At 47.1% G+C, this 23,432-nt stretch overlaps 1 protein-coding gene across 3 annotated transcripts in view; it reads right to left on the reverse strand.

Annotated features, from left to right (window-relative positions):
- The window catches only part of Rnf144a (ring finger protein 144A), an 85,558-nt gene extending 63,658 nt beyond the window's left edge, over positions 1–21,900 (reverse strand). The window contains exon 1 of one of the 3 annotated variants that reach the window (XM_051144182.1): positions 21,799–21,900. In XM_051144182.1, the coding sequence (XP_051000139.1) occupies positions 21,799–21,873 (75 nt within the window). In that variant the 5' untranslated portion in view covers positions 21,874–21,900. Of the gene's footprint in view, positions 1–138; positions 474–21,798 lie in introns of those variants that run through there. The other 2 variants (XM_051144173.1, XM_051144162.1) reach the window with 2 other exon arrangements.
- Between the last annotated feature and the right edge of the window lie 1,532 nt (positions 21,901–23,432).

Below are 23,432 nucleotides of genomic sequence, written 5' to 3' on the forward strand. Positions count from 1 at the left end.
GATAGATAGACAGACAGACAGACAGATAGATAGACAGATAGATAGATGTACAGATAATCTCAGCTGCTATTGTAGAGAACAAGAGAAAATAAATGTTTTGTCTAGTGTGTTGGGTTCCTGTGCTCGCGGCAGACTCACCTCCTCTAGCAGGATACTAACACTCAGTGTTCAGTGCCAGGCATCTGTCTCACAGGCTCAGCCTCGCTACTGCCACAGCCACAAGAGCTCATTCAATTCCAGGAGTCTCTTCCATGTTTCTAGAATAAATCACCAGCTTGCCCCAGCTGGGAAGCAAGGAATAATTGGCAAAGCTAGCTACACCAGTCGGGAGCTATGCTGCGGTTTGTGCTGATCCATTTGCTGAGCCCTGTGTGTTAATTGGCCTCTCTTGCACCCAACAACACCCCAAAAGGACTCCATCTATTCTGACTCTTAAATCATCTCACACAGTGCTCTCTTTTAGGATTTCTACTGCAATGAAAGAAAACCAAAAGGTTTCAGAACAGGCCTCACCCAAACTTCTCAAGGGTGGTCCATAGAGGAAAGGGAACTATTGTCCAGACAGGACAGCTATGAGCTAGGTACAGCTATGGCCTTGACCCTCCTTGGACAACGTCACCTTGGGAAGTGACATTCTGTCTTCATGTATAATCTTATTTTTCTCCAGCCATGGCAACAGTACCACTGAGAGGGTCAGCCATAATACAGGAATGTGAAGTTTAAAAGGGTCCCAGAAGCATCCCAGAAATAAGCATCTTTGAAGAGGCAACCATTTTCCTCTACCCTAGGGGTATGGATGATTTACAGAACACACAGACCCATTTCTGGAAGACCTCTGTATTCCTTGAAATGTGAATAAGAGTCTAACCCCCTACCAAGCAAGCTTAGTGGTTTGAGTTTGAAGGGACACCCACGTTCCTTAACCATTTAGTTCTTTAATCATGTGCCCAGAAAACGCTTGGGCATACTCACTTCACACTTAAGAACAAAGAAATCTGCAGAGGGTTCTGAGTTGGCCTTCTCTCAAAGTCTACAATGGTTCAAGTAGGGGCTGATGATATTTGGAAGTGTTTCTCACAGAACCCAGCTGCAGAGTCCACAGGAAGAAGTGAAGTGCACAAGGAAAGCCAGCCAGTGAAGGGGTGATCTTCTCAGGGACCAGTGTGGCTATAGGATGTTTAATCCTAGGGGAATCTGAGACACCACCCCCCAACTCACACTCTGCCCCACAATCACCCCTTTAAGGTGACAAGAAACTGGTGGTGTCCTGCACACGTCACCATCCATCAGCTGAGGGATGCTCTAGGTTGGAGCCGGGACTACTGAGCTTGCTGCCATCCAGCCACAATACAGGCTCCCCAGAGACACTTCTCATGTAAGCACTATGAAAAGCTGAGAGTAAGGGTAGGCACGAGAGGTGCACTGGCATCCCCACAGGTCACATGGAGCTACCCCTTCACTTCTTCCTCCTACACTGGGTGATGCAGGGAGCCTCAGGAAAGTCTCCTGAGGAAAGTGACAAAGGAGCTGTCATGATTTGAATGTGTAGTGTCTCCCACAACAGGCTTACGGGCTTGAACCCCTAGTCTTCCGTTGGCGGCGCTGTTTGGGTTGGCTGTGGGACTTCAAGGAGTTGTAGCTTTGCTGGAAGCAGTAGTCTAGTGGGGTTCTATAGCCAACTCCACATCTGTTCTCTCTCTTTCTGTTTTCTGACTACTGATAAAAGGAGACCACTCTTTCTCTACTGCCCTGGAACTCTGAGCTACAACAATCGCACTCTCCCTTGAGTTGTTTTTGTCTGGTTATTTTATCACAGCAGCAGAAAGTATCATGACAGGAGCTCTGTGTCTGGGTGAGGAAATGAGTTTCAGACAACATTCTCAACGATGGTGTGGTGGTTAGACTGAGAATGGCACCCACAGGTTCTTAGGCTCCAATGCTTGGTCGCCAGCTAGTGAAACTGTTTGGAAAGGGTTAGTGGGTGTGGCCTTTGGAGGAGGTGTGGTCTTGTTGGGAGACGGGTGAGGTTTCCAAAGCCCTTGCCAGGCCCAATCTTTCTGTCTCCTGCCTATGGTTCAGGATGTAAACTCTTCATTTACTTCTCTAGCACCATGCCTGCCTGCCTGCCTGTCTGCCTGCCAGACTGCCTGCTTGCCTGCCTGCCTCCCTCCCTCCCTGCCTGCCTGCCTCCCTCTCTCCCTCCCTCCCTGCCTGCCTGCCTGCTTGATTGCTTGCCTGCCTGTCTGCCTGCCTGCCTGATTGCCTGACTGCCAGTCTGCCTGTCTGCCTGCCTGACTGCCTGTCTGCCTGCCTATCTGCCTGACTGCCTGACTGCCTGTCTGCCTGCCTATCTGCCTGCCTGCCTGCCTGCCTGTCTGCCTGCCTGCCTATCTGCCTGACTGCCTGACTGCCTGCCTGACTGCCTATTTGCCTGCCTGCCTATCTGCCTGCCTGCCTGACTGCCTGTCTGCCTGCCTGCCTGCCTGCCTGCCTATCTGCCTGTCTGCTTGCCTGCCTGCCTGCCTGCCTGCCTGCCTGTCTGCCTGCCTGCCTGCCTGCCTGTCTGCCTGCCTGCCTGTCTGCCTGTCTGCCTGCCTGCCTGACTGACTGCCTATCTGCCTGTCTGCTTGCCTGCCTGCCTGCCTGCCTGCCTGACTGCCTGCCTGACTGCCTATCTGCCTGCCTGCCTGACTGCCTATCTGCCTGCCTGCCTGCCTGTCTGTCTGTCTGCCTGCCTGCCTGCCTGCCTATCTGCCTGTCTGCTTGCCGGCCTGCCTGACTGCCTATCTGCCTGCCTGCCTGTCTGTCTGCCTGCCTGCCTGCCTATCTGCCTGCCTGCCTGCCTGCCTGCCTGATTGTACCTTGCTCCCTGCCATGATGATAATGGACTAACCCTCTCAAACTGTAAGCAGCCCTCTGGTTACATGCTTTCTTTAATATGCTGTGTTGGTTATAGCATTTCATCACAGCAATCAAACAGTAGCCAAGACAAGCGGATTGCAGTAATTTGATAGATGAACTAAACTTTCATTGGAGGGAGTCAGATGTTGTGTCCACATTCCTAGTAGTCACCTCAGACAGCATCCTGTGCACTTGTCCTGCCACCCATTTCCTACCAACTCAGTGCACAACATACAGTTGGTCTGAGTGACACAGTCAAGCCTTGAAGTCCCTCAGAAACTGTGCATCACACATCTCCCACTGTATTTCAGAAACACTAGAGTTTGGGCTGTCATGGAAAGACAGTGAGTTCTAGCAGCTCACACTGAAAACACTGTTAATTACAGTGGCTGCTTTGCACACACTGGTGATTGCCATTTGGCCACTGGTATCCAGTCAAACCTTATAAACACGCCTTAGACCACCACTTTCTCTGACTCCCAAGTAGAGAAGTCAAGTTTTTCTCTGAAAGGCCACTACAGAAAAGACATCCTCAAATATCTCAGATGCAGGAAGCAAGCTGGTGCAACTCTCCCCTGGCCTTCTGACTTGCCCAGCTTGCCCCCAGGGATCCCCTGTCTCTGTCTCCAGAATGCTGGGATTACAGACCACCACCACACCTGAACAGCTTTTCCACATTTCTGGGATATGTACTGCAGGCCTTGAGTTTGTATGGCAAGCACCTTCTCCACCAAGTCACCTCGTCAGCCTCCATCTGTATTTTTAAATCACCATTACTGTCGCTTTACTGCCTGCCTGCACAGTGACCAACACATTCAAAAGCTCGCCGAGGCTCAACAAGACACGATGCTCTGAGGGATCACAAGGCCTTCAAGTTATAGCTGGCTCACCTTCCCCAAATGAAGTCCAGAGCCAGCCTTGTGTCTACATCCCGAGACCTCAGAGCGACAGCCTGAAGGAACACACGTGCCTATGTAGTCAAGCGAAACAGGAGGGAAAAGAACTAACATTTCCTGGCTGCACAGTAAAGGTTATGCGTGTCACCTGTCACCTGTTACCTTAGTTAACCAGGGACACACTGCAGTGCGCTATGCTTTCAGATAAGGAAATAAGCGCGATAGTTTACACACAATTGTTAGGTATATTTTGGAAACAGTGATGATATTTTTCAGAGATCTGAGGATGTACCTCAAGTGAGGAGACTATTTTCCCCAGAATGCACTAAGCTCTGGGTTCAAACCCCAGCATGTATACAACTAATAATGGTATATACCGTGCATGCCTATGACCTCAGCACCAAGGAGTCATCAGCATGGATTTTAAGGTGACACCTAGCTATGTAGTGATACTTTCCATCTGAGACCAGACACAGTGAAAAATTCTACATTTCCATCATTTCCCACACTGCCTAATGATTCCCAGTGGATGGGACAGAGGATGCCAGTGTCACTGAAGCATGCTACTTATGGTGGCCTTCGAGCCGCAGGAAAGCTTCGTTATGTGAATGCAAAAGGTTTTTCCAGGGCAGAAGAAGCAGAAAGTCCCACAGTGGCGGAACATACCAAGCCCTGTTCCCAGGGAAACTAACTTTCAATGCCTCAGCTGCAAACAAAAGCCATGGATTACATCCTTATTGCGCCCTTCTAGTCTCTCCAAACACATTCAAGTATCCAAAGGCTGGCTCTAGACTTCATCTCTCTGGATCCCAAGAGATCCCCTCATTTGTCCAAGGGACAGCAGGTACTCAACAAGGGTCTGAAGATGCCACAGCCCCAAATGGTCTAAGTTCCATAGGGATTCAAAGTCAGAACCCATGACCTCTGCCCTCAGACAAGTTTGGACTTTCCTGGCCACATCAGGACTGCCTGTGACCTTTATTACCATTCACATCTGGGGATAATGGAAGACCAAAAAAAAAAAAAGAAAGAAAATATAAATTGAGCAGAAACCAAATATCTGTGAGGCAACAGGCTTCCCTATGATGCAAGAGAAGGCGATGAGAAATTGTGGGCTGGTCTAATGTCAGCCTCAGGGAAAGGAAGCATTTGTTATTTCCTTCTCAGTTGCAAAAGCATCACATGCTGTTTTCAAAAGAAATTACCAGAAAAGGCACACAGAAGACAAACCATAAATCCACACACCGGGAGACAGCCAAGGGATCCAACCTTACTTTAAACAGTAAGCAAAGCTCTCCGGTACAAGCACATGAGCACGTGGCCACAGACACATGTGGCCCTGTACAATTTAAGTTGGCATCACACCAACCAGTGACTTCACCACCAGTTTCAAAGTCACAAGCAGACCACTAAGTGCTTCAGTTCTCCCTTCGAGATGAAGGAAGTAAACAGGCCATTTGGGGAAAAGGGAGTGGGGTGGGGGCGGGGAGCACATCTCCACATATAAAGAGCTCACTCGTATCTTTGGGAAGAGGCACATTCTCATTTGCTTTCTGTTGTTGTAAATAACGTTATGACCAAAAGCAACTTGGAGAGGAAAGGTTTCATTTTATCTTATAGATAATAGTTCAGCTTGGGAACTCGAGACAGAAGCTTGAAGAAGAAAACACACACACACAGAGAGAGAGAGAGAGAAAGAGAGAGAGAGAGAGAGAGAGAGAGAGAGAGAGAGAGAGAGAGAGAGAGAGAGAGAGAGAATAATGCTGCTTACTAGTTTGTTCCAGGCTCTCATTTAGCTACCTTTCTTATACAGGCCAGGCCCATGCTTAGGAACAGCACTGCCCACAGTGGGATGGACCCTCCTACATCAGTTAGCAATCAAGAAAATGCCCCTAACATGCCCATAAGCCAACCTGATGGAGACATTCTTTACTTGAGGTTCCCAGTTGAGGTACGTCAAGTTGACATGCAAAATTAGTCATCACAGGGCAAGAGTTCTCACACTGGGACCCATTTAGCCAGGGACCATTCAGAAATGGAAGGGCCTGGGTGGAGGTTAACTGGCATGACCTCTTCCTTTATAGGTGAGGAGACTGGTCGATTGACATAAATACTCAACCAGGCATAGAGTGAGTAGTGACCCTTCTGACTTCCACCAAGTTTTTTAAACATTGGCTTTCTCCTTCAGTTAACATGGGAGCTCATAGGGCTGGAGGGAGAGCTCGGTTAGTAGAATATGCATGCAATCATAAGCTCAGTCCCCAGAATACCATATAAACTCAGGTCTAGCAGAGCACTGCTCTATACCCAGCACTCAGGAATTTAGGCTGAAGGATCAGGGTTCAAAGTTGTAACACAGTGGTTCAAGGCCAGGCTGGGCTACAAGAGACTCTGTCTCAAAAAAAAAAAAAAAAAGTTTTGCATGTTGGGTCTTCATTTTTCTCGCTGCACTTGCAGCCCACAGGATGTTCCTAGTTAAGGTTGCCCGGGGAACAAAGAAGGTTCCCACCGAAGTGCCAGCAACAAACCTCAGTAAGGCTGAATTTCAGAAATTAAGACTGAAAGGTCAATTTTGAGTGGCTCTGGAGACCTCAGAGGGTTTGGCTCAGCTGCACAGATTCCACTGCAAAGGCACTGAGGCTTCTCCAGGGGAGAGGACACAAGAGGACTTAAAACAATCTCTGAGCAAAAATCAAAGTTGCGTTTACTCTTCTTCCTCCTGTATTGCCATTGGCTTTTCCAAAGCCCCCATAGCCACAGCACACACTTCCTCAGGGGGCCAGGCTGCATGTCTCTAAGGAAAACTATTTCTTAGGATCTCAGAACATGAGGACTTGAGAGGGCTCTAGGAAGGCAAGAGTCAGAGAGGCAGCAACACAGAGAACAGTGATTTCTATTAGGGCAGGGCAAATCTATGCAGCACCCTGAGATTAGACACCCCTGAGTGCTAGGTAAATTCTGGGGAGCCCACAGGACTTGGGGACCTCACCTGTTGTTTATTTGTTTGTTTGTTTTCATCAATGCTCCACCTGAATGTACTTGATGGAAAGTGAGCCACAGTCCTTGGTTTCCTAACACCCCACAAATGTGAAGAGATCCCTGCTCTCCCCTTGTCCATCTCACCCCCCGCTGCTTCCTCTCCCCACTTCCCACTTCCTCGTCACCCACAGGGATCGTGCTAGAAGAGCAGATTACAAAGTTCTAAGGATTCCCACGATCAGACCTGCTTAGAGGTGCAGATCTGCTGAGATACTTCTGAGGCGCCACGTGGCCTGCCTCAGCCCTTATGGCGAGCACGCACTCCCGACGTGTCAGCAAGATGCTCTCTGCCTCAAGGGTAGTAACAAGGATCAGACAGAAACGCTCTATGCAATGACCTAGAGCACGTCCCAAACATAGGAGCCTCCAAAGTGTGTTTCTGGAGCTGTTGCTTGGTGGAATGTAGTCCCAGCGCTACATCCAGGGGCCTCACAGATGGCTGCTCCTGTCCTTGCCCTCTTCCCAGCACATCACTCATGGCACACATCACAGGAGCCACCAAATTCATGCCCTGCCTTGGCCTTCTCCCTCATCCCTCCCTTCCAAGTCGCTGAAGAAACCCCTGCCCTTCAGTAATAGCATGTGCCTTTTGCAAAGCAGGCAGTAAATTTAGGGGTAAATCCTGCATTGAATTAGCCCAGGGAAAAGGGACAGAACAAGATAAAAGCAACTACTGGAGGATATCAGGGCCCTCCAAGAAAGCAGGCAAGAGAAGGTTAAATGTGGGGTCAAATGAGCCCAGGCTGACCGGAGCTTAAGCTAGACCAGTACATTACAGCAAGGTGGCTCTTCTGCCAAATGACAGAGATCCCTACAATTAAGAGAAAGATGGCTGTTGTGAGGATGAGGCTAGAAAATGTGTGTGTCAGATACCCCTGTCAGACCACATACACACACACACACAAATCCTATAGTAAAAAGAAAGTGTAAACACTGGGGGTCTATCAGGAAAACTCAAAGTAAATACCTGCCTATTCTGCTGAGATGCAATAGGGTCTGAATCACTGACTATATGCAGCTACTGCACACCTGAACTCTTCTAAGCACAGGGAGTCTACTTACCATGAACCAGGGTGCCATGGGAAGGTGAAAGGGTCCCTGTACTGCCCATGTGCTGCAGGCAAACAGAGAGAACAACCATGTCTACTCTAGATCAAGGCCCCGAAATATCCATCTAGATAACTGCAGCACTGAGAACCAGAGGCCATGAGGGGATACCCTAGGAACTTGCTCGTGGTCACATGGACCTTCCCAGAAGAGTGGACTGAAAGCTGTGACTTTGTACACCAAAAGAAAAACAAAAACATACTGAAGTTCCAGCAGCCTATCACTGTGATGCAGAAAAGCTCCTCCATGTAAGAGACTGAGGTGGGAGCCACAGCCCACGGCCAAGAACTTCCCAGGGCAGTTCAGCTCCCAGCCTGTGCGGTGTGACCCCCTTTGGAAGACAACTGACCCCTTCACAAGGGTTGCCTAGGACTATCAGAAAACATGGGCATTTACATTACAATTTACAGCAGTAGAGAAATTAGTTATGCAGTAGCAACAAAGATAATTTTGTGGCTGGGGTCACCACAACATGAGGAACTGAATTAAAGGGCCGCAGCGTTAGGAAGGCTGAGAAGCACAGCCCTAGGGAGTTCAATATCTGTGGGTTGACAAAGTAAAGGCTGACAGGGTCGGAGAGCTCTATGCCTGAATCTGACACTTCCATTTGAGTACACTGTTCTACTGGATATGTAGCATTTGCCATTTGCTTACCAGACTGAGTGAATACCAAAAAGCAGAGACAGTGAGCCCATGAGAAAGGCTTGTCTGGTTTGTGGTGGCATCCTGCCCCTGTCTTAGCAGTTAACTGGATTAGATGGATCGTGACATTCTTTTTTTTTTTTTTTTTTTTTTTTTTCAGCACTCCACCAGCATCTGCCAAGGGACACCAGCCCAGTGGTGTTGAAAGAGCCTTCAGAGGCCAAGCAGAGTATTCCCATCACTGAGGGCGAGACCATGTGTGCTGACTACCCTGTGGCCGGAGAGGACAGCTTGTGCTCCCATCTGTCACCTTCAGAGACATGGTGACAGAAGCCCTCCAGCAATCCACGCGTAGTCCTGGAATCCCATTCTGACTCCCTCACCCTAGTCTGGAGACGCCCAAGTTTAGAAGCCTCAGCTGTAACTCCAGAAGAGAAGCTGAGAATGTGACACGGAGCTGGCGAAAACAGACAGATTGGGACCGGGTGGTGGGAGGGGAGTGCGTGGTAGCCTGCAGAGCCTACAAGGCAATCCACGGTTCTAAGATTGGAAAGGGGGTGGGAGGGACTGAAGACATTTCTTTTACTTAAAATAGCAGTATCTGCAAAAAAAAAAGGTGGCCCTTGGGGTGCGCCTTTAGGTGTTCTCCTAGTTGCCAGGGCATAATGAGAGCTATGGCATCACTAAGTCCAAATGCTCCAAGAGATTGCTCTACCAGCCAAATGCAGGAAGACCATTCATGGGCAGCTCTGGGTAAACTATGCAAAACTGCTTAGAAATGAGATTAGGATGGACAACACAGAGTGCCCACTCCCCATGCCATCTCTCTGGGCAGCATGGTTCTTGGGTCCCAACTCCATCAATGCCAATATAACATTAGATGAACAGCTTGCCTGGTAAGCATCCTATCCACGACATTGTTCTAAAGAGCCACTCCCACACTTCCCACAGACACCCAGGCAAAGAATGGGCACATCTGAGATACAGCAGAGTCCCATGTACTGAAGGGTGGTCTGACATCTCTGGAAGATACTGCAGACGTGTTTGGTAAGCTAGAGGAGTGCAGGCTGCAGCAGTTAGCTTCCTTAGGAGTTGCTTCACGGACCCGACTTAGTCCACACGATCCTAGGTGCCACTGATGGGAGTTTTCACCTGCAGGTGTCTCAAGATGTTTGACATCTAAGAATAAGTCTGTGGGGACAGCGAGAGGGCTCAAGGGTAAAGGCTCCTGCTGCCAAGCCTGATGCCAGGTACTCATGTCAAAGTATGAGGAAAGAACCAACTCTACAATGTTGTCTCTGTCACACACATACATACACACAAACACACACATACCACCACCACCACCACCAGTAACAACAATGAGTAATTTCAAAACATTAAGTGTATGAGTGCTCTTTCTGCATATATGTACACACACCATGTGCCTGGTGCCCACAAAGGCCAGAAGAGACCATTCGATCTCCTGGAACTAGATTTACAGATTGTTATGTTGTTTGTCAGTGCTGAGAATTGAAGCCTTGTCATCTGCAAGAGTAGAAAGTGCTCTTAACTAACCACTGAGCAATCTCTCTGGCCATATAAAAAGAAGGGAGAAGGAAGCTGGGTGGATTCAGAAATGCTGAGACTATTGTTTGTGTTATTCCCATTATGTGGGAAGTTTCTGTAAGGCTCTCAGATCATGTGTGAGGAGAGTCCTCTATGCCTGCATGTCTTCAGAAGCGTAGACAGTTATTTTCAGCTGGAAGCCGAGCAGCCTTGTAGAGACAACTATAACAGAAAGAGCATCAAACAGACCCAGGGACCTTGTGAAACAGAAGGAATCTGGGTTTAAGAGACTCTCAGGGTTAAGACTCAAAGGCAAATCACACTCCCATGGGAGCATCCACGGCCTGGGGTATCTCAGTGTTGTAGCATGTGGCCAGGATGCTTCTCACAGCTGCCATGGCATGTATACCATAACCTCTAGTCTGTAGTACAAAAACACATGCATCAGCGAATGAGACTAATAAGGCAGAGAGTTGTAGGGTCTTTCTTGGAGCACCTCTGACTCATGAGCCTCCTGTGTCACACCTCTTTTGGATACAGACTCAGCATTGGATACCAAGGACCCCAAGGCTGGGGACTGTCCTCAGAAGTTTGCAAGCAAACAAATGTTCTTTCTACCGAGTACCTCATCTCTGGAAAAAGCAGAAAAAAGAAAAGAATTTGCCAGTGAGAGTCCTTGACTCCACAGTGGTCAGACACAGTTCCCTATGAATCAGACAACCCCTTAAATGTGGTCTGTGCTATTCTGGAACCCCCCAATAAGCTCTTGGAAGGTTAAAAAGGATAGCCTTATTTTGAAAGGCCCCAGAGGGCCTTTGGCCATGTCAGACTTTTATAGCTTCGTTCAGGGTCAGAGATGTACGGATTTTTCATTCCCTCTGAATTTAACCAGTATTTAAGTGTGCTGATTATAGCTGGAAACACACGTCTCTTTCCAGCATGTGGTTGAAGAGGTGGACGGGGAAACAGCTTTGGAAATTTACAGCCCAGAAATAGCATGTGGTCTGTCTGCTTGGGAAGAACCAACTCCTCTGTGACAACAGGGAGAAGCCCAGCATCGATCAGCAAACAGAGGCAGCCCAGACAGCAGGGACTTTTGTCCCCATGGCCATTGCTGGACACCACACTGGCTTCCCAAGTCTAGGACATGGACATGCCAGGGGCCATGCACAAACTCAGAACTGGGACTGTGGTGATTAGCCAGGCTGCAATAAGGGCAGGCCATTCAAGCAAAATGTCTTGACAGGAGGCTGACTTAAAGGACGCAGGAAGGAGTTAATAGCACTGGCTGCTCTTCCAGGACGAGGTTCGGTTCTTAGTACCCAGAAGGTGGCTGTCATTCCAGTCCCCCCAAAAAATCCAACACCATCCTCTGACCTCAGTGGGCACCAGGCATGTACACAATGCACACACATACACAGAGGTAAAACATTATATATAAAAATCTCCAAAAACAAATAGATCTTTGTGGGGGAAAAAGAAGTAATAAAAGTGAAAATGTACCAATTATTTCCTAATTGCACGAAGGAGCCACTGTTCCTGGTTGTGGAAAGGCACTCTGGGCACTAGGAGGTCTGGAGGAGGCTTTGGACATCTGCTGGTCCAGCCACTGGCCAGCTCTGTGAAGTTTCCGGTGCCTAGTACTTCCTGTGCTGACATGGGATCAAGAGTAAATCAAGTCCTTGTGGGTTTTATAGATATTCTGAAATAGTCTTGGGAGCATCCGTTGGGATGCCATGATGAACAGGAGTTTGTTGAAAAACTGAGTCTGGGAAGAACGCTGTTTTAACTTAGTTTTAAGGCCTGGCTTTCTTTAAGACAAGGTATAAGAAAGGATCACTGCACTGCCATGCCCAACATGATGTCTGGAAACCCTTGTGCAGAATGATCTCTACTGTTTACTCTGAGCTGAACTCTCTGTAGTTCCACATTTAGACACATGTTAGCTCACAGTAAGACATGCAGAAGAAAACGGACCTGGCCCCATGCCACAAACACCTTGTAAATGTTCCTGGCAGTGGAGCCTTGATGTGTGCCTATATTTAAGTCACTGGGGGCAAAAATGGAACATGTGTGTGGGTGTGAGGAGTGCATTTGAACATCAGGTACCTTCATCACTCTCCACCTTATTGCTTGAGGCAGGGACTCCCATGTAGTGTTTGAGGCAGGGTCTCTCACTTAGCATTTGAGGCAGGGTCTCCCACTTAGTGTGTGTGGCAGGGTCTCTCACTGAAGCCAGAGCTTGCCAATTGTGCTAGATTAGATTTAAAGTAAGCCCTGTTTTTGTCCCTCCAATCCCGGGATTACAAGGCACTCTAGGATTTTATTTAACATTTAGATTCCAGGGCATGAAACTCAGACCTACATGGCAGCCTCTTACAGGCTACGTCGTTTCCCTGGCCAGATGGTTACTAATCTTCTTTTTTTGTTATTAATTAATGTATTTATTCACTTTATAGCCCAGTTGTATCCTCCTTCCTTCTCTCCTCCCAGTCTTACCATCCCCCCTTCTTTCTCCCTTTCCTCCTCCCCTATTCCTCAAAAAAAGGGAGCCCCCACATACCCACCCATCCCAGATCATCAAGTTGCATCAGGATTGAGTGTGTTTTCTTCCCCTGTGGACTGGCAAGGCAGTCCTGCTAGGGAGAAGTGATCAAAAAGCACGCAACAGAGTCCATGTCAGAGACAACCCCTGTTCCCCTTACTAGAGGACCCACACTGAGCCTGAGTTGCCTGTTGGCTACATCTGTGTAGGGGGCCTTCGTCCATTCTGCACGTGGTCCTTGGTTGGTGCTTCAGTCTCCTGAAGTCCCTCTGGGCCTAGTTAGTTGGCTCTATTGGTCTTCTTGTGTAGCACATGTCACTTCTAGGTCCTTTTATCCTCCTCCCTGACCTCTTTTCCACAAGACAACTCTCCCCCCTCCATGCAGGGATAAAGATAGAGCAGAGATTGAGGCAATCTCCAACCAATGCCTGGCCCAACCCAAGACCCACCCCATGGGAGAGAGCCAACCCCTAACACTATTAAAGAGACTCTGCTATGCTTGCAGACAGGAGCCTAGCAGAGCTGTTCTCTAAGCGGCTCTACCCAGCAGTGCTTTGAAATAGATGCTGAGATGGTCACTAATCTTAGCATCACCGTGCTCCTTTTTCCTGTGTGTTATGACACAGGCAGATGCTCCCTTCATAAGAGTGAAATCTGAACTGTTTATCGAGCTCAAATTGATCAAAAATACTTCTTCTACTTTGGCTAGTAGTCAGGCATTTTTCACAGACTGTACTCAATGCTTGTGAGACACCTCCTAGCAGAGAAGGGTTCCCACCTTCCTGAATGCTCTACACAACGAAGTCAGCTTTAAGCCATGGGGCTTCTTGAACATTCAGCAGCAACAAAGACGAAGCTGAGATGTCAGTTTCCCTCTGGGGATACAAAGACAAAATGTCTGGACACAGAGAACTTCAAATGAAGCACTATGGATCGAGAGCGCTGGCTCAGAGGTCAAGAGGCCTTGCTGATCTGGAAGAAGACAGTATTGCGTTCCCAGCACCCATTCGCCACTCAGTGCGGTGCCTTCCCACGTTAGGTCACTAGGCTTCATTTATAACCGAACACAACTAAACTGCCAAGAGCAGGTAATTCACATCATGTGAGAAGACTCTTCTGAAGAAATGGGTGGGTTGAGGGGGGGAGACTAACTGAGAGTTAAGAAAGCCACGTTTCTCTTAAATCAGATAAAAAGCAGTCACAGAAAGGAAAAAGCATAGGCCAAACTTTCTCATGAGTAAAGGAAGAAAAATGTAAAACAAAATATTAGCAAATGGAATCCAGATGTGTGGGAGACATGTGTTTAAACATGTTTCTCCAAGGACAGCAAGAGAATCTGACATAGCCATAAGCAACGTGTCATGTAACACAGAGATAAAAACATGGTGGGAAATGGATCTGATCCCAACACATGGAGAGAAACCTCAACATGCATCTGTAATAAGAACAGAAGACAGAGCTCTGAAAAACAAACCAAAAGAGGAGGCGGGATTTCCTTAGCCTAATACACTGAACCCAGATTAAAAAAAAAAAAAAGCGACAACAAATACCCCTAATTGAAGTCAGGCACAAGGAAAGAACACCTTCCATGGCTTTCTGAACTACAGACAAAAATCCCTCTGCTATAAACAGAAGAATGAAGAGTCTTAAGCTGTTTTTCATTATTCACAACTGACTTTTATATGTACGAGAACTTTTAGACAAATTTTAAAGAATGCTAAAGATTTGATAAAATGACTAAATGTGGGATCAGTGAAAAAGTCAATGAATGGGTTGGCAGACTCTAACAAGCTGCCATTCCCAAAGTAAGGCCGCTGGGAACAAACTCCATAGGAGAGGGTGTCTTCGACAGGGTTTTCACTGCTGTGATAAAACACCATGATCAAAAGCAACGTGGGGAGAAGAGGGTCCATTTCAGTTTCTGATTCTCAGGTCACACTCCATCACCCAGGGAAGTAGTCAGGGCAGGAACTCAAGGTGGGAACCTGGAAGCAGGAGCTGATACAGAGGACACGGAGCAGTGCTGCTTACTAGTTTGCTCGGGTTGCTTTCTTATAGCACCCAGGACCAACTGCCCGGGTGGATATGGCACCAGGCACAGTGAGCTGAAGGCATCAAACAAGAAAATGCACCACGGGCTTGTCCACAGGCCAATTTGGTGGGGGCACTTTCTCAGTTGAGGTCCCCTCTTCTCAAATGATTCTAGCTTATGTCAAGTTGACACAAAACCAGTGGGCACTTTCATGGGACATATCCCTTGGGCTAGTGTCTAGATATAAGTGAGTATATACCATGTGAGTCTTCCTGCTTCCATGGGAAAATGGGGAAATGGAAGGATCCAGAGGGTCCTAGAAACCTACAAGAAGAACATTATGATGGCAGATCTGGGCCCAGGAGTCCTGCTCAAACTATGGCACCAACAACAACAATATGTGCAGTAAACTTCGAACCCCTACTCAGATCTAGCCAATGGACAGGACATTCTCCACAGCTGAGTGGAGAGTAGGGTCTGACTTTCACATGAACTCTGGTGCCCCATATTTGACCATGTCCCCTGGATGGGGAGTCCTGGTGGTCCTCAGAGGAAAGATAGCAGGCTACCAAGAAGAGATTTGATACCCTATAAGCATATACAGGGGGAGGAGGTCCCCTTGGTCACAGTCATAGGGGAGGGGAGTAAGAGGAAAATGGGAGGGAGGGAGGAATGGGAGAATACAAGGGATGGGATAACAATTGAGATGTAATACGAATAAATTAATAAAATATATTTTTAAATTAATAAAATATATTTTTTAAACTAGCAGGCACAGATGGGTAAGGCTCATCTACACGAAAGCACAAGATTGGAGAAAACAAAACCATTAAGAAGGCATACGATAAAGACCTAAGGTCCCCATAAAAAAAAAGTACAGGAGAAAAATGGCAGTATTATCTTGTTGAGCTGCAGAGTTAGTGCAATCCAGTCAATTCTTCTACAGGGTTTGTGGGATTTGCTTTTTTTTTTTTTTTTTTTTTTTTTTTTTTTTTTTTTTTTTTGTCACTGTTATTGTTTAGGCTGTGCTCTGGTTTCCTTTCTGTTGCTGTGATAAAACACCATGACCAGAGCAACTCAGGAGTTTAGGAAAGGGCTTCATTGTACACTTCCAGGTCACAGTCCATCACTGAGGGAAGTCAGAGCAGGATATTTGCTGGCTTGCTGCTACATTGCTCGGGGGTTCCTGCTCCTCTACCTTTCTTATGCAGCCTAGGTTACCTACCTAGGGATAGTGTCACCTACAGTGGACTGGGCTCCGCCTACCTTAGTTAACAATCAATACTACAGCTTCCACAGACCTGCCCAAGGACAAACTGGTCCAGGCAATTCCTTAATCAAGGCTGGCAATTAAAGCTGTCCAGGTCAGGGTGTGTTCTGCTTTGTTTTTGCTTCTGGTGCTAGGGTGCTTTATCAATTAGATCTATAGTTTTATAGAACTTCAAAGGTCCAAGTATAGTCAAGAAAAAAATGTAATTTTGTGGGGGTCCAATTACGCAACTTTCTTCAAGAGCTGAAGTAATACCACAAGAAGTAGTGACATGGAAGTGATCAGATAAAGTGACAGAAGGAACCTTAAACATGAATATACACAGCACATAAAAGAGTGTGCATGCCTCAGGATTGTGGGGAAAAGGGAGTGCTGATCCATAGAACCCTGGGCGTTATTTGTCTTCCATGGATAAAAATAATATCAGTTTACAATATCCCACACACAATGTACTGTCCAATAATTTACAAAACTATCCAAAGAAAACATAAAGGATTGATTTAAGACCTTGGAATACAGAGCATCTCAAGCACATGGCCTTAACTGTCAGGCAAAATTGATAAGATTCTGTATGCTGCGTCAAGGATACGTGGCCATCAAAAAGACACTTCACAGAAAATGAAAATCAATGGCACAAACTGGGAGGTGCTATTTTTAGCCCACAAAATGAACAATACTCTTCAGAACATATGAAGACTGGCTTTTCAAGTCAGTGAGGGAAAATACAGCTTAAAGGATAAAGGAGACCAGTGGGACACAATGGCCATTAACACTGAGAAGGGTGCAGTGTGCAGGTGTGAGCTGTCATGTGAGAGTTCCATCACCATTAGCTGGGGAAAAATGAACAAGCCCTACAGTGCTAAGTGATGGGTTGTTGTTAAAGCACGGCGTTAAAGGAGACTAGTTCTCTGCTGGCAAGAGGGTAGAGTTTAGCATGCTTTCGGCTATCACCATGGTGGTCTCTTGTACCTGATCATTAGTGTGCCTCTCTTTGGCACAAGGTGCCCTGTGTAGCTTTTTTTCATCAAGGAAAAAAAAAAAAAAAAACACGTACTTGCGGGTGAGAAAGATATGCAAGAATATTGACAGTAGCAGGCTTGTGATAGCCAAGACTGGCAATAACTCACATGTCTGCGACAGGAGGATGGCTGCGTTATAACTACAGCTCTAGGGAACAATAGGACTAAGTTAGAACACAAGCTGAGGAGATGCTTTGTGGGGAAGAACACTGACTTGAGTTCAGATACCAGAGTCTACACAAAAAGCTGGGAGTGGTATGGTGTCTACTTCAAGGCCTTGTCTGGGTTCCTGCCCTGACTTCTCTCAGTGATGGACTGGGACCTGCAAGCCTCCCTAAGTGGCTGTTGGTCAAAGTTTTGTCCTAGCAAAAGAAAGGCAGCTAGAACGTGTAAAAAAGCTACATGGGAATGGCATTAAATAACTCAACTGTATCCATGATTTGTCTCTCAAACACAGACTGTTTAGGTCCATATACCTAGAAAGAAGTTGGGGAGGAAATGACCATGTGATTGTAATCTGATCACAAGAATTCTTTAATTATATGCTGGTGAGGACCATTTGGCTGTTTTGATCATTGCTGCGATGATGGAAATGGGAAAAGATTGTGTTCAAACTATCAATTATACCTGTATTCTATCAGATGCAGCCCCACCTAGAGTTTGAACCCAAATGTTTCCCTTTTGTTATATATACATATATATATATATATATTCTATGTGTATAATATGTAGGCGGAGATGGAGGTTCTAAAACTCTGAGAAATACACGATAAGGCACAACTCACACAATCTATTATAACCCATAAAGTCTGGGCTAAGATGAGGTTGCGATGATTGAATTATGCTATCCACTCTAACGCATATGACAAGGCCAAGACACTAATGGCTTTCTCATTTATATTTAATGCAGCAATAGTAAATGGAGCTAAAGTGGGGAGTTACTTATGCAGCAAATGTGGGAGAAGGCTGCATGGAACTTGTGTAAGTGTGAACAGTGCGTCTATGAAAACTCCGCTGTTGGCCTTGAGGGAATAACACAAGCAACTGTAGTTTTAAAACCAAAGGCGCACGCCTTTAATCCCAGCACTCGGGAGGCAGAGGCAGGTGGATCGCTGTGAGTTCGAGGCCAGCCTGGTCTACAAAGTGAGTCCAGGATGGCCAAGGCTGCACAGAGAAACCCTGTCTCGAAAAAACCAAAAAAAAAAACAAAAAAAAAAAACAGAGGAAGGTAACATTAATCTTCGTTCAGCACGTATCTCAGGCTCTCCTTCTGGGTTTTCTCCTACTCTTTACGTTGCTCCTGGGATAAAGCTCACAGCTTCCAACGAACTTGTCCAAATGTACCATCACTAGCCTGTGTGGATCTGCAGCTGTGTCTCTTAGAGTCTCCGCAATCGAGTGACAAACAGAAGCACAGGAAGACTGCAGAGTCACCTTAGTGGGCAAGTGCAGTTGGCATGAAAGCACCTTCTGAATTCAATACCCCAATACCCACAAAAAGCTGGGCATGGTATGCCTGGAACCTCAGTGTTAGGGAGTAGAGACAGGCAGACCCAGGAGCCCACTGGCTAGCCATGCTAGCTGGAACATCGACCCTGCTTCAAAAAATAGTGACGATCTAATGTCTCCAGGTCAATGCCCCTGATCCCACGGAAACAGGGCACTGAGACCCGTCTACCTGGTTGGAGGTCCTCAGCTGTTTCAGCCCTGCAGCATCTGAAGCCCACTGCTCAGCAGCGGGGAGCTAGGATAACCCGACTGGTTCTCTGAATTCCAGCTGTTCCCCAAGCCGAGGGAGTTTCAAGGCCCTGCCAAACTTTCTCAGTCAGACTTTCCCATCCCCCTTTAAAATAAAGGCCATTTTCCAAATTGGAGGAAGTGGGAAGCAAATCAGAAGAAAAAGCTGAAATCTATACATCCCCTCACTGCTTCCACTCCAGATGTATGTACTGGGGGCATCTGGAGGCATTGGAACCTGTCATTCTCTGGTATTCTGGCCTCTTTAGCCTGAATTTTTTTCATTAGTATGAAGCCATTTCATACTTTTTGGAATCTGTGACAGATTCCTAAACAAATGTCCTGGGAGGTGGATGTGGGCGGTAGCTGGACAGAACGCGGACTCCACTCATCATTAAAAAGCTTTCTGGTCTGCTCCCGGATGGCTAACACCACAGATGAGAGTCTGCTTCTCTGGATCAGGAAGTTCCTTGCAGACAGCACTAGAATGATCTTACAATGTTAACGAGAAGATAAAGGCTCACAACACCGTGTTCCAAGGGAGAGATGGGCAGCAGGAATGTCACTTGAAAAGTCATTTTTGATGCCACCATGTGCGTGCCCATGGTACTGGACAAAAAAAAAAAATCATCAGTGACACATCATTTATCAGTCCCACTGTCCTCAGAAGAGTGACCTGGTAATGTGGGTACGTAGAGGGTGGATATGGGGAGTTGCCCTAAGCAGACCCTTTTGAAGAACAAACTATGAAAACTCAGGGTATAGGAATGCCTGAGTTTCTAGGGCTCAGGAAAAGCACCATGGAGATTGTTAAATTTCTTCAAACACCCTAAGAGTCTCAGTTCTCTCATCTCTCAGAGGTGGGCACACACAAGTGCCCATAATCATCTCCCCTAAGTCCCTGATGCCAAAGGTATGGACCTTCCCTTCAGCATTCTGTGTCTCTGGCCCCACTGTGAGTAGACACTTTATCCCTCCTACATGCCAGCAGCTTCAGTCTCTCTCATTTTGTCCCTCTCTGTTCAGCCAAACAGAGACAGAGCACTAGAAAGTGGACTCGGGTTGGTGCCTCTTTAGATCCCAGGAGAGATTTAGAGCAGCCAGAAGGTGGTGGATACAAGAAGCCTGTGAACCGGGTGATCACGTCACTTAGTGTCCAAAGTTGGCCTTTGTCTGACACCAAAAGGTGTCATTAATTATGGTAAACCATAGGCAAAAACCATAACCATCCCAGGCAAATCAGAGGCAGGGAGGTGAATGCTGGTGCTCAACAGCTTTCACATATTGGGTCAGTTCAGTAGATCAGCCCATGGCAAGTTGGTACCCACACTTAGGGTAAGTTTGCTTGTCTCATTTAACCCAACTGGAAACTCCCTCACAAATAGGATCTGAAATGTGTCTCCTAGGTGATTCTAACCCTGTCAAATGGACAGTCAACATTGATAGCTCCTTGGTAACTCCTGAAAATGCCTTTAGAAAGGCATCCCCTTCCTTCTTTGCTGTTCCCTCCAGGTCTCCTTTAGAGGCCAACCCTCCAGTCAGGGTCTTCATGTAACTAGAAAGTCCCACAGCTCAACTTTTAAAATCTTCCCTCACTGGGCATCTTATAGCTTATTACTTTAAGTAGTGGCCATTGGTCAGAATCCTATTTACCCTCATCAGTGTAGATAAGCTCTTAGCACAGGTTCTGAGATAGTGGCCAGTGCAGCATCCCCACTGGGGTGTCCTGTCATCACTACAGACTCAACATGTCGACAAAGGAACTTTCTAGCCCCTTCCTGAGTCCAAACCTTCTCCAGCCTGTCCTTTCCCTTTCTGGCCAGTCGTGTGAACACACACTCAGCATCTTTACAATCTTTATAAGCCTTTCCATTTTTCTAATGATAAGTTATGGTATCTATCTTTAAGAGAGACCCTCCCCCCAGTGAGTGCCCACTTTCCTCCACTTCTTCCATGCCTGAGCAATACACAACCACTGTGTATTGTCTTGATGCCACAGTGATTTCTTCTAGTGGCCTCAGGGACAGCTTCCTGATTCGACCTCTGCCCTTCACCCTCTGTGTCTACTCCCATCACAGCCAGCAAAATGAGTCTCCTCAAGCGGAATGCAGATTCCCTTCCTCCTCCCCCACTTAAAACTGCACAAGTTTCCCAGGATGCAATCTGAAATCCCCGAGTGGTGGTTGCGCCTAACAACCCAGGTTCCTGCCATCTTTGAATCCAGCCTAACTTTCCCAGGCTCCCTTTGGGACACCCTGTCCTCCAAAGGTCCTGCAAAGCTGCCGAGAGGCACTGGTTTCAGGTCTTGGTGACCTGAGGTTTCCTCAACAATGTTTTTGCCCAGGTGCTAAGTGGTTAATGCTGGTAGCTCCTTGAAGTCTGAGTTCAAATCCCACCTGTTTAAAAAGCCCTCCCAGGGCCACCTATAAAAAAAACTGCTATATGTATACTTACAAAGATTTCCCTACATTTTCTTCTCTCTACATCTGTGCCTTGACAGCTATCATAGTTTACTTCCTCACACTATCAGCTGTACACAGTGTCTCCCCATGGTTGTTCCTACCCTGTCTTCACACCTCTGCCTGACAGACAGCAGGAACCAGTCCTGGTGCTGCTGTGTTGACGGCGAGTTCTGAGTGACAAGAGCACCAGGCACGCATGAGAACTTATTCCTTATGTTGCTAGAGCACAGATGAACCAAGGAGACTCCCCCCCTCCCCCCCCGCCGCCCCAGATGAGTCACACAAGTGACAACAGCCTTCTGACCCTGTCACCAAAGCTCCAGCGCGAGAGTAGGAACATCAGTCTCATGCAGTGAAAATAAGCAGCCAAAGAGAAGTCTGTTGCAAAGCATAAATTTAACAGTCGGCACCTGCAACACTCCTTAAAATTCATCCAGGGAGAGCCCCGAAGAAATTCACCTACATGCCTTGGTTTAAGAAGGGTAGAAAATTATACTCAGGCAGTACAATTGTCTCTGGCACTGGCCTGAGACTTTGATAGTGAGAAAGGAATAAAGAAAAATCTCTAAGCTTTCCTTCCTTTCTGGGGTCCACAGGTACCTGTGAGAAGGGCAGAGGCAAGGAGAGGTGATATCTTCCAGCCAGGTCGTGGTGTCCTGCTGCACTTATGAGCATTCAGGTGCCTCTTCCGTTAGGCGGAAGGAAAAGTCCATGTACTAAGATTCCATCCAGCCGAGAAGGGGAGCCCTGGGTACAGCAGACAGAGCAGAGCTCAAGGTACCTAGGAAGGAAGAAAATGAAGAGAGGTCAGCACAAGAATAGCAGGAGGATGGCAAGGCCAGGATGCAAAGAAGGACCAAGGTGTTGATGGTGATCTTCCTATCTACAAGCCCCAGGGAATTCTGGGTAAACAGCTGTCTGAAACCCTGTCCTATTAAGCATCAGTGTAACATTACAGTTCACCACAGAAGTTACAAGAGCAAATTTCACACAGAAGCCAACAGGTCAATTCATCGTCAAGGACCGTTCTCCAGTCGTCAGGCACCCAGCTGTCCCTGTGGGATTCCTACAGGAATATGGTTGGTGTTGCTCTCTATAGATACTCAATAGAAAGTCTCTTTCCATCAAGAAAAGCAACACCAAAACACCCCACACAACTCAAAAATACATAATGAATAAAATGAAATTAGGAGAAATAAGAGCCATGGGAAACAGAATGAGGGCGTGTGCATATTCTCCATTAGTAATTACCCTAAATGTTTTAAATGGGATGCAGAGCAATCTACAGGGCTAGTGGGAGTGCAAAGCAGTGAGGTCTGCTTGGGAAACACTTTGCAGCCTGTGATTACAGTTAAGGGTAGCCTATGACCCTGGAATCGCCTGAGATAAATTGAAAGGCAGCTACACACTAAGGTTTGCCCATACATGATCAAAGTGGCATCATCCATACTAGCCTACAGGTGAAAACAATCTACATGTCCATTAACTGGTGTATTACATGACCATGCAATTGTTTGGGTCCTGAAAGGAACTGATTCTTACTAAGACACAGATGAGTGTGTGTATGTGTGTGTGTGTGTGTGTGTGTGTGTGTGTGTGTGTGTGTGTGTGTAACAGTCAGGCATGGAGAGCAGAGGTTGATAGTGGGGTGTCCTTATCATGCCATTTTTATTTTATGTTTTTGCACTTTACCCACTGAGTCATTTCCTCATCTGGAAAGTTAATCTTGAACACTACACTAAGTTAAAGACATTGGGCACAGAAGCGCTTCATTATATGAAACCACTCATAAGCAAAACATTCCAAGCAGCAAATTCATGGAGAGAAAAAGAAAATGCCTGGCTTGCTGAGACTCGTTGCATGGACATGGGTTACTGGAGACTACTGAATGCATTCTGGAATCAGGTACTGGTTACAGTCACAAGACCATGTGCAAACATGATCAAAACCCCTGCACGGGGACTCTGAGATAGTGACTCTAAGATGTGAATGACAGACCTGAGAAAGTATTAGTTTAAGTGAGGAGGAAAGGAGGGAGGGAGAGAGGGATGGAGGGAGGGAGGGAGGGAGGGAGGAAGGAGGGAGGGAGGGAGGGAGGGAAGGAGGGAGGGGGAGGGAGGAAAGGAGGGAGGGAGGGAGGGAGGAAAGGAGGGATGGAGGGAGGGAGGGAGGGAGGGAAGGAGGGAGGGAGGGAGGGAGGGAAGGAGGGAGGGAGGGAGGGAGGAAAGGAGGGA

This window comes from Acomys russatus, chromosome 1 (assembly GCF_903995435.1).
Source record: "Acomys russatus chromosome 1, mAcoRus1.1, whole genome shotgun sequence".
Classification (NCBI taxonomy): Eukaryota; Metazoa; Chordata; class Mammalia; order Rodentia; family Muridae; genus Acomys; species Acomys russatus.